At 41.2% G+C, this 12,182-nt stretch overlaps 1 protein-coding gene across 5 annotated transcripts in view; it reads left to right on the forward strand.

Moving 5' to 3' along the window:
- The window catches only part of PRRC2C (proline rich coiled-coil 2C), a 70,622-nt gene that overhangs the window by 21,534 nt on the left and 36,906 nt on the right, over positions 1 to 12,182 (forward strand). For all 5 annotated transcript variants that reach the window (XM_073643126.1, XM_073643123.1, XM_073643125.1 and 2 more), the window contains exons 7-12: positions 175 to 254; positions 3,178 to 3,296; positions 4,981 to 5,071; positions 8,782 to 8,935; positions 10,634 to 10,717; positions 11,668 to 12,163. In XM_073643126.1, the coding sequence (XP_073499227.1) occupies positions 175 to 254; positions 3,178 to 3,296; positions 4,981 to 5,071; positions 8,782 to 8,935; positions 10,634 to 10,717; positions 11,668 to 12,163 (1,024 nt within the window). The remainder of the gene's footprint in view (positions 1 to 174; positions 255 to 3,177; positions 3,297 to 4,980; positions 5,072 to 8,781; positions 8,936 to 10,633; positions 10,718 to 11,667; positions 12,164 to 12,182) is intronic.

The following is a 12,182-nucleotide window of genomic DNA, read 5'->3' on the forward strand; positions in this document are numbered from 1 at the left end:
CAATTTGCATTTTGTGTAGCTGATCTTTGCATAAAGTATGAGGTCAGGGCTCGGGCTAATACCTTCATGACAGATGAACCTGCTGGCAAATTATAAAAAAAAAAAAAAAAAAAAAAAAAAACACTATTTTGAACACTGATTTCTTAAAGCTACTTTTTTTTCCCCCCTCCTCAGATGTTCCCTTCTTATCCTCGACTTCCGTTTCCTCCTGTCCAGGGACAAACAAGATATCCGGCTCAAGCAGAGGCCAACAGGTAATCTTTATATACCTATGGAAATATTTTGAGGGTGTGCAGATTTTTTTATGAAATGATGGTTTTTGTGTTTTATTTCTAAGATTATCAAACGTAAAGGGGTTTTTAGAATGATAGTAAATGCTTTCTGTGTAAAATATCTTTGATTAGCAAACTTTTCAAACTTTAATTCATTTTCAGAATTGCATCCTTTTCCTATCACAAGCTGCTAAGGATATAACTCAGCTAGTAGCAAGGTTTTCTTGATCTGGTCCAGCATGCGCAGATGGTTTTTCTGTAGTAAATGGGTTATGTGTGCGGAGACCGAGGCGCACACCACCCACTGTGGGTAGCACTCATACCATGTTCATATGAGGCAGGCAGCACTGTTGGGGCAGGCATCTGCATATATCACCGAAAACCGATAATGAGCCGCTCTGTGACTGCTGGCCTGTGCTGTGCATGCTCCAGTGATAGAACAACGTTGTGTGTCTGGGGCAGAAGAACTGCTTATCAATTCTCAGTGATGGTGCAGGTTGTCCACTGCATACCACATTGCTGTCTGCCTCACATGACTGGTCAGATTTTGCTTTCTGAGCAGACAGCTTTGTTTTCTGCCGGCGGTATATTGCTGAGAACCTATATCGAGCACTTCTTCTGTGACTGCTGACGTTTGTACTGTTCAGCCAGACTACTATACAGAACAGGGCTGTCTGACTGGAGCATGCGCAGCACAGGCCAGCAGTCTTGGATGAAGCGCTCATTATCTTTCCTTGTAAAAGAGGTATGGGGGGCACCACTACAATAATATACAAAAAGGCATCAACCCCAAGCATGTAAAGACAAAACAGAGCAAGGAAGAGACATGCAGAAAATGGGGATACACCCTAAATAAGCACAAATTTATTGATCAAATAGAAAAAAAGAACAGACAAAAACATACTATTAAAACCAGTTAAACACCCAATAATGGGAATCAAAGAACCTTGACTTGCTCAAAATATAGCTAGTGTCAAACCTCCAATAACCTGGTTTGGACGGTATCACATATATCAAAAGGATGTCAGGGAGCCCAATATTAAAAGTGCAGTGCAGGGTTACACAGTTATAGCCAACAAACACTATAGTAATATCCAAAAGGACTTAACAAAAGGCAGGCACAAAATATGCAACTAGAAGATAAGGCTAAGTGCCCACAATGCAGAAATGCTGCGGATTTTACATGCGGTTTTTCTGCCAGGTAGAAGCGTTTTGAACATGCGATTTCGCATGCGGGTTGTCGAGCGCTTTTCCAAGTGATTTTAGCATCACTTGGAAAAGTGCTTGACAACTTGGTCACACTATATAAATCCGTGCAACCGGCAAGATAAGATGCAGCATCAATAGTAAAAAAAAAAAAAAAAAAAAATCACCTTCCGATGGCCCCCGGTCTCCTCCGGTGTCTTCGGCGGCTCGCGGTGGTGTAAAAGGACCTTCCATGACGTCATTTAATCATGTGACAGCCGACGTCAGCGGTCGCGTGACCTGTCGCATGACTAAATGACGTCATGGAAGGTCCTTTTACCACCATGAGCAGCCGAAGAGCCAGCAGGACCGCCGGGAGCAGACAAGGGGCCATCAGAAAATAAGTATATGTTTTATTTTTTATTTTAATTCTTTCTTTTTTTTAACTACTGGTACTATGGTACCCGGGTCTGGAGGAGAGTCTCCTCTTCTACAGACCCGAGTACCATCCGCGCACTGAATCGCATAATATCATCATGTGTACTTGTAGTCATGCGGATGTTATGCGGTCCAATGCAAGTCAATGGCGGCTAAAAAGCCGTGATTCCGCAAAATTAATGGACGTGCTGTGGATTTTTCCGCAATGATAATCCTCAGTGGAAATTTCCGCAGCATGTGCACAGCACATGCGGATTATCATTGGGGACCATTGCAGACCTATTACCATGCGTTTTTAAGCGTTGCCACGGTGAAAATTACACTGTGGAAACGCTTAAACGCATAGTGGGCACGCAGCCTAATAGAAAAGTATTAAATGAAGACCTACTAAACCAGTGTTCCCCCCCAACTCCAGTCTCAAGGCCCACCAATAGGTCATGTTTTCAGGATTTCCTTAGTATGGCCTGTGCAGGTGATGGAATTATGAACGGTTGGTGGGCCTTGAGGACTGGAGTTGGGGAACCCTGTACTAAACGAAATCACAGAGGTGATAAAAAGCAATTGTTAGAGGTCTTAGGGAAATACACACTGCCAGCACCATGCAAGAGGGTTCAAGTGGTCCTATAATTGAAAAGAGTATTAGGTTGTCCAAACCAGATCAAGAAAAGGGATGAAGGTGGGGGAACCCTACCAGGCGATACCGTCCATACCAGGGTATTGGAGGTTTGACACTAGCTCTATTTTGAGAAATTCAATGTTCTTTGATTCCCATTATTGGGTTTTTAACTGGTTTTTTTCTGTTGTCTATTTGATCAATAAATTTATGGTTATTTAAGGTGTATCCCTATTTTCTGCATTATCGGTTGTTAATGATAGTACAGGCAGATTACTGGATATAACAGCGCTGCCTGCTGATTTCCTATCTGAGCAGTGCTATGAACGTTATCCACAGTGGGTTGTGTGATCTTTGGTCTTTGCACACTTAACCCATTTGCTACAGAAACACCATCTGTGCATGCTGAACCAGACCAGGAGAAGCCTGCTAATGGCCGAGCTTTATTCTGTATCTGTAGCTGCTTTTTAATAGGGAAAAATGCAATTCTGAAAACAAACTGTTTGGGAAAGAATTTGTTTTTCAAAGTTCGTTTTGCACAGGATGCATTTACTATCATCGTAAAACCCCTTTAATAATAACCTAAATGCACCCTTCTTTGTAGACCAAATACAACATATCACTGAGGATTCCAAAGATTGTTCTCGTTAAATGATTGTTTAATTTCAGACCGCCTCGACGACAACAAGCGTGGGCTGCTGAGGGCATCGATCGTCCCTCCATCATTAGTGCTACTGAACTGAAAGAGCTGGACAATCTGGACACTGAAGCAGATGAAGGCTGGGCAGGTAAATCTCACTTGCTTTTCGAGTAAATCAGTATGAACCTCTAGTTAATCAAACGCTTTGGTGTATCTTAAATGTACAGTTTAGTTTCAACTACAGCAAAAAAAAAATGTACTTTTAATTTTTCTTGTAATTTCTGACTTAGTTCCTCATGATATTTATTCCAAATCTCCACTTGCTTCATTCAATAGGAATCTTCATTGTTTTCTTCCATTGTAAAAGAAAAATCTGTCCTGTCATGTGATGGACACTTTAATGCCCTGCAGGTTACAAGACACATCTCTAATAATTGTACCTCTGTGATCATTATACGACCAGGACAGGTTTTTATCCAGTGAAAGAAATCAACAAAGATTCCTAATAAATGACAGCAAGTGAAGATATTGTAAGTTGTATGTCTGCAAAGCATGCTTGTGTGTGTCCAGAGGACTTGGTGGTGCTTTGCAAATTATGCCATGGTTAGTCATTTGCAAGTGGCTAACATTTGTCTGAATTTGTAAGGTGTTCTGTACACGTGTGTAGTAGTCATGGCTCACAAACAGAAGCCCCTGCTTGTCACCGCTCTGATGGCTGCATATTCTGATGGACCTGGAAAGGGAGGGAAACTGGCAAAGCTCCACAGTATAGTCAATGTGGCCAATTTAGCTTTCTAACGTTAGGACAGTGCAGACTGGGGACTCCTGCACACGACCGTATTATCAGTCTGAGTGCGATCCGACAAAACAATGGATTGGACCCAGACCAATGTTATGCTATGGGGCCGTGAGTCTGGCTGGGGAAGAACGTGCTGCATGCCCAAGTTTGATCCGATATTCGGATCGCACTCAGCCATGCAAGTCAGTGAGTCTGTGAAATCCATCGGACTGCACTCGGATGACATATGACTGCAGTCCCAATTTCCATGGACTGACAGAATGGAGAAGATAAAGAATTATTTTTTCTCTCCATCTTCTCCTCTGAGAGAATCAGATCTCACTATGCTGATACTCTGATCAGTGTGACATTTGCATAATCTGTCTGATTCTCTTGATTCATAAAGAAACGCATCATTAGATAGTCTCTTTATACCACTGCTTATTTTTGGTTTAAGGTGTACCAAATTATTGCACAATTTTGAACATATCAGTACATAAATTAAATAGTAATAAAGAGGCTGCTGACCAAGGATGTAGGGAGCAACGATACAATATAAGCAGCAAATGAACAACGTACACTGCACATGTACTTCAAAACAGTCCTGATATGCTCTAGTAGCAAGTGTTAATTTTCCCAATAAATTTCAACAGGAGTGATTTTGAGAACCAGTAGTGTACTTACATTAGTGAGCAGCTGCTAGTTGTAGTGTCCCCAACGCGCGTTTCTTTAATACTTCATCAAGAGGCGTGTATAAGTATGCTCAGATTTGGGTCCGGAGACCTAAGATGAGTTCACACTCGGACTGTATATGTCAGATGTGTGAGACTATATGCTGTAACTTGCAACATGTAGCCAAAACTTTGTTTACTGCGGTGGCCAATTACTGCGTGATTTTGTTTCACAGTCGTGCAGCTATTCGCCTGCCACGGGTAGGCAGAGCTTTGGCTGCAGCTGGTTGCCGTAGCCCTAAAGCTCGGGTCTCAAGCAACGCTATGTCCCTACTCCAATTCTTAAAATTGCAGCCTGACACAGGTTTGTTTCTCACTTGCAGGTGCACAAAGTGAAGTGGATTATACGGAGCAGCTGAACTTCAGTGATGACGATGAGCAATCTCCTTGTCAGAAAGAAAAATCAGAGAGCTGGTAATCTACCCACTTTTTGTTTTTTATGATTTATCTATGTATCCACGGTGAAGTTATATGTAATGTAGTTATGAGTTGCAATTTTTTTTCCACTGTATGTAATTATCCCATTTTGTACTTTGAATTAAAATATGGCTTTTTTTTACTCTTCAAGTGTTCTCCCCCGAGTTTTGTTTTGTGACTTGAACAACACATGGGTTGAATATTCTGTTATTAATACTACACTTTGAACCAGACATTTCCAACCATATGACAGATCCCAGCTCCATCTCTAAGTCGCAATCAAGAGTTGTGTAAAATATAATTTGCTAACACTTCAAAGTAACATTCATGTAATCAGCAGAAACTGCTTCATGCTGGAGGGAGTTGTCATTAATTTCAGCTAATCTAAAGGGAATGTGTCACCACGTGTTTGCCATGTTACGCAAGAGCAGCATGATGTAGGGGTAGATACCTTGATCCCAACAATGTATCACTTACTAGGCTTCTTGCTGCAGTTGATAAGATCACTGTTTTATGTGCTGCCAATCAAGCAGTTCTCTGAACCCTGTATAACCCCTCGCACACATCTGATTGGCAGCTTTCTACCAATCATTGGTGGGGGCGGGGTTATACAGAGCAGGAGGACTACATGGCATGAGACTACTAGTCCTCTAGTGATGATCTGCTGATAAGACTGGTTTTATTGAAGCTACAACAAGCAGCCCAGCAAGTGATACAATGCTGGAATCAGGTTCTCGGCCCCTACATCATGCTGCTCTCAGATTAAATGGCAAAAACCTGTTGATAGATTCCCTTTAAAGGTCCAACTATTGGTTAAAATAATGACCTTATCTAGTATATAGGGGTTTAGAGGAAGGGTGAACATATTTTACCTCTGAAAATGTAATGGGTTCAGTGTGAAGCTAAATGATATAGTGCTAAAAAGAGGCGCAACATAAAATATCCGAAGTAACTCCAAACCCTACAGTTTCAGTGGATCTACTTTTCCATTGGACCTTGGGTATATGGGCATGCTCTCATAAAGACTGTTCTGTTGTGTAAGCACCTTTAGGATATTTTAGGATTCCCCGCTGAGTGGAAAGATTTTACATAATATGAAATGAAACCTTTATGCTGGAATAAATTAGAAATGATAAAAAATATTAAATGGACGTTTGCACTCGGAGGATAGTACACATGAATGTTGCGTATATTTCATAATTGAAGGGCAAAATTGAATGTACCTCTGTCTGTTTTCATACAGCATCTTGAGCTTCTTTGAAGGGGCTTCAATGTTGCAATTTTCTTTACTTGGCCAGAAATATTTGACAAATCAACAGGCTAACTTCCCTTTAGTTTGTGTGATGTCAGGATAGGTGATAACTTCTTAATCTGTGGGGGTCCGACCACTGTGAGCCACATCGATCGTCAGAATGAGGAATTTTTATCCGCAATGGGGAACTTTTATATCTGTTAGAAAGGAGCGGCAATGTGCATGCCCTACTTCCTCTCCAGTCATTAGGCTCTATGGGGCTGCTGGAAATATACAAGCGAAGCCCTCGCCAGACCCATAAGGAACAAATGGAGCCACAGTGGAGCATGCCCGCTGCTTCTCCATCCTAATGGGGATAATACTGCCTTGTCAGGGACAAAAATTCCCTATTCTGCACATCTGTGCAGGTCACTGCGGTTGAACCCCCATCGATCATCTATAAGTTATCATCTATCTTGTGGATAGTTGGTGACTAGTTTTCAACAGACAACCCCTTTTAAGCCCTAGGTGATTAGACGTACTGTCACCATAACTGTTCAGATGTAAACTACGGCCCCCCACAGCTACATCCCATGTAAGGGCAGTAAATTAATAGGTATAATGCACTCCTTTTAAATAAGGCCTACTTTACTCACTGTCTTTCTGGTAGTTTCTCTGGTTGCTCCTTAGATCTATTATTCTTTTCTAATACAGACCTAATAAAGTTTCACTTTTATTAAGTCATTCCTTTGTTTTACCTCTCTGAAGTCTCTTGCTGCTAGTTAAAGGGACTCTCTCAGCACAGAATGACTGTTCAAACCAAGCACCGGTGCTCGGTGCTTCACGGCGGGGCCAAACCTTTTTCTACGCTTCCCATCTGCTTGTTTTCCCTCTATCTCTACCCTTCTCGGGCTCCATGAAGCCAGATGGAAAACAAGTAGGTGGGAAGGTGTATTTAAATGATTGGCCCCGCTGTGAAGCACGGAGTGGCGGGACTTAGTTTGAACAGTCATTCTGTGCTGACAGTCCCCTTAAAGGGAATCCACTGCCAGGTTTTTTTTCCACATAATCTGAGCACAGCATAATGTAGACACACTCTTGATTACAGTGATGTCACTTACTTAGCTGCTTGCTGCAGTTTTCATAAAAGCACTGTTTTATCCGCAGGAGATTATCACTAGAGGACTAGTAAACTTGTTGCCATGTAGTCCTCCATGTTCATGAGCTCTGTACAACCCCACCCGCACCACTGATTGGACTCTTTCTGCCTATGCAGAGTACACAGAAAACTACCAATCATTAATGTGGGCGGGGTTATACAGATATCTGGTAGATCTGCATTTTATCACAATGACAGCACACAGCCCAGTAAGTCACACAGCGCTGGAATCAGGATCTCTGCCCCTACATTATGCTGCTCTCATATGGGGTTGTAAAAACCTGATGACAGATTCCCCTTAAAAAAACACATGCATGCAAAGTCATCGTCTTATATAGTGCTGAATCACCATAACCCTGCTTTTTCCACCATTGAAAGCTCTTCCATGTTTTCATTATATACCCTTATTAAATAAAATATCTGTACAATATGGAATTTAAAAAAAGCAGTGCACACTTAGATTGAGCTTTTAAATGCAAAACCTTGAATCAATTTTCCAAAAAATGTTTTACCAAAGCTGCGATTTGTAGTAAATGCAGAAAATATTTGCAATGTGCTAATGATGCAGACGTAATGGTAATAATATACATAAGAATGCACTGTTATGGCATAATATTGTGCCAAAAGTTCTTATAATACAAGTGATATCGTTATTTAATGTTCTTTTAAAAATGTCTCCAAATTCTCAAGGGGTAAGTTTTCTCCTTATGGAGAGTGACATGCCTGGTCTGGCATGCCAGTGTAAGAAGACTTAAATGCCTTGCATGCTCCTCTGGGAAACTAAATATACAAATTGTCTCTTCAGAGAGGAAGAGGACTTGAACTCTAGCGCCACCTATTGGAAGAAACCATCCTAAAAGTCAATATCGAGCTTTGTAAATATGACTTAGGATAAAAGCCAAATAGGTGGCACTAGAGTTCCAGTCCACTTCCTCTCTGGAGAGACTATTTGCATATCCAAATTCTCAAAACATCTTTCTTACAAAAACTTATAACTAACCCCACATTTGCCTTCAGTTGTGCTTCTTGTACACGTTCAGCTTTCCACGGCTTGACAGTCATGCTTATATACGTCTTAGCATTAATATGGACGGTGGTCTGAATCCATAACTTTCTCAGAGACATAAATACTAAGTAAATACATATAGAGGTTGTGTGAACAAATAAAACTGCAGGTTAAGCAATGAAAGCCGCAGCAATCAGTTCTGTATGGCGGAGATGGGAACTGAATGTCTGACGTGGTTTAGTGTACTTGTAATGTCAGTAATAGTTAATAAAATGCTTATATTAAAGCATGTGTGCAACTTTTGTACTTAGGGATGATCGCATCTTAAAAACAGAGCAGGTTCAATCAAAATCCAGTGATAATTCAGAAATCTGCAAAGAATTAGAAGATCGGTCCTCCAACATTTCACAAGCACCGACCGGGCAGAAATCTCTCCTTGGAAAAGGTCCACCTCCTGATATACAGGTAGAACAGATTCTGCTTTTGCATATACATTTGTGTGTGAGGAGTATTAGTTACTTTTATGAACTTTTATAAAATCTGATCCTGTGGGTCATGCTTTTTATAAAGGTTATTTATGGTCTGTAATGTTGTAACCCATGCTCACGGATCCTCTGCACCATATCTTTGCATTTTTCACATTTTTTTTTTTTTACTGCTTTATTTCAACCGTGTATAAAATAATTAAAAAAATACTCATGTGGCAGCTTCACTTTCTTAAGAATCCGATCTATCAGAATGTAAAATAAGTTAAAACGAGCGGTAAATGGCAGCATGTGAAAAAAAAAAAAGCAATGAGTCGATCAAACCATCGTATTTATACCACAATGGTATCAAAAGCATTGACTCAAAGTGCAAAAAACAAACCCTTACACAGCCCCATTGGAGAACATTGAAAACATTATGGCTCTCGGAAAATTGTGACACAAGCAAAAATAAATTTTTTTAAAACAAATTTTCCAATTTTTATTTTTTCACCACTTAAAAACAAATGTGCATGTTTGGTGTCACCGTAATCATATCGACCTAGAGAATCATATTGTCAGGTCATTTTTTGCCATATAATGCTGTAAATATTTTTTTAAATTGTGAAACTGCACTTTTTGTTGCGCTTGAAATTCTTTGTCCTGCTAGCCAATACATCTCCTAATTAAAATGAATATTGTCATTCAAAAAACCAACTTGTCCTGCAAAAAACAAGCCCGCACATGGCTATATCGACAGCAAAATAGAAAAAGTTGTTGCTATTGGAATAATAGGAGGAAATAACAATAGCGCAGAAAAAAAAAAAAAAAAACAGAAAATCGCCAGGTCAGGAAGTGGGTAATGGCGTATCGGTTGGGGCAGGTACCTTCTGCTTTAAGCCCATAAATTTGCCTTGTTTTGTCCTCCATTTTACAGGAACTATACCTGAATTGTCGGCATCGTGTATAGCAGTGATTCTGTTAATTAGGGTCACAAGACTCAAGGTCCGCTCAGAACATACCTTAGTCATGTGGGTTGGACCCCAAAGTAGATGTTCATAATATGGGAAAAATGAAAAAAATGCTCACAGTTTAAAGAAAACCTGTCATGTAAAAATACCGCTAATAACCTGCAGATACGGGGTCAGTCTGCAGGTTAATAGCGTTCGGACATTGTGCGGTACCTGCACTGAGAGCCCCGTTGTCGGTAAGAAGTTAATTTTATCACCCCCGGCAGCATTTGGCGTTCAGTCATGGGGGTGGCACCGGTGCCTTTTCAGTCATCACTCACTGCATAGTGTGGCAGCTGTAACGGCGCCCCCGACACTGACAGGATCAGCATTAGGACTGGCTGTCAGTCAGTGCTGGGGACGCAGTTAGTCACCGCTCACTATGCACAGATTGGCGCCACCCATATGACTAGAAGCCGAACGCTCACTGGGAGGGGGGAATAAAGTTCATTTCCTCCCAGCAGCGCAGCTCTCGGCGCTGGCGCCGCACTGTCATAATGCTACTAGCCTGCAGATTAATAGCGTTATTTTACATGACAGATTCCCTTTAACTGCTACTCAACAAGTGCAGGTGAGTCCCTTGGGTGGGGGTACAATTTCTCTTTACCTTTTATTTAATATAGTGTATTACTGTGTGCACTTTGTATTTTTTTTTCAATGTTTAAATCATTTACATTGCCGTGTTTCAGGATAGACGACAAATGCCTCCATCCCTATTATCTCTTGATAAGAATATTCCACCTCTACTGCAACCAAAAAGTGCTGCGCAACAGGTATGTGTTACGGTCTTTTCTAATTGAATGACAATTTGGTAAAAAGGATTGCTCTTTTTTTTTTATTATTATTATAACATAGATTTACCTAGCCCTGATAAGGATTGAGTTCTTATATTGCAAGAATTACTAATCCTTTCTGAACATTGGCATTTTATGAGTTCAGCTATATACGGTATATCCTTATTGAGTCCAAGCACATTCAGGCTGCAACCTGTTATCTCTACCCACCTAACTTGATTGACAGCTCTTGTCACGGTCCTGCTGAAATCTTGTAGATGCTCACAGGCGCTGCAGTCTCCATAGCACGGCACTAAGAATAAGCCCATCTTTGTGCAGAACCATCAGAAGGGAGTGACCGGTGTAGGAAGGAAGCTGTGCTCCGTGAGCTGGTACTCTGATCGAGCCCATAAGCGACTGCTCCTTGGACCTTACTACACGTGTCACGTGTGCAACTACAGTCCTGCAGCACTGGCAGCTGTATAGACCAGAGCCATGAATTGCTATTGACTCCTCTCCTGTACCAAAGTGCTGGGGGCAGTAGTGCATATGACTAATATTGGCAGGTCTGGACTCTATCACAATGCTGGGGATGCTAGGAAGGAGACGGCACTGAATTTTGATAAAGCACTAGCCTGCTGAACCACGCTCTAAACAGGATTTACTTATTTTTCCACCCAAAACAGTAATTTTTAAAAGCACTGTTAGGGCTAATGAGCTTGACAATGACTTTAGATCACAGGTTTTCTGGTGGCAGATCTGCTTCAAATATAATATATCTTAAATAAAAACTTAGGTCATAGATTCTCTGACTTAAAGAATAATCTTCTCTATTTACTACGTCATTTTTAAATTAATTGAAATTATAATTTTTTTTATTTTAAGAAAAAAAAACTTTTTCAATTAAAATAAAAAGCATAACTATGTGTAAATTTCTTTACGTGTTATAGCATCCGCCACAAAGCCGCCCTGGGGCACCGTCTAGATCGGCACCTTTACAGTCTCGGCCCAGTGAGGATGAGATATGGAAGCAAAGACGTAGACAGCAAGCAGAACTGTCTGCCGCTGTGGAACGAGCTCGTAAGAGACGGGAGGATGAGGAAAGGCGGATGGAAGAGCAAAGGAAAGCTGCCTGTGCAGAAAAGCTGAAGCGTTTAAATGAGAAGTTTGCAGCCGCTGCCGCCATCCCCTCTTCTGAGAAGCCTGCATCTGAAAAAGCCCTGGATGAGAAGCCAGTCACTGAGCCGTCCCCTCAAGAGTCCCCCATCCCTCAGGAGGAAGATGATGTCACTCGCATTGAACATCATGTGACGGAAAACGAACCAGAGAGGCCTGAGACGCCTATACAACATGAAGAAAAGGAAGATGTGATCCCTCAGCCTGATCTGGAACCACCAGAAGAAAGTGCAAGTGTCAGTGTTGTGGAAGAGAAATCGTCTGAGCTAGGTACAACTCTGTTGCAGAC

Source organism: Phyllobates terribilis, unplaced genomic scaffold (genome assembly GCF_046119375.1).
Source record: "Phyllobates terribilis strain yellow unplaced genomic scaffold, ASM4611937v1 Scaffold_8__6_contigs__length_399053987, whole genome shotgun sequence".
NCBI classification, from domain to species: domain Eukaryota; kingdom Metazoa; phylum Chordata; class Amphibia; order Anura; family Dendrobatidae; genus Phyllobates; species Phyllobates terribilis.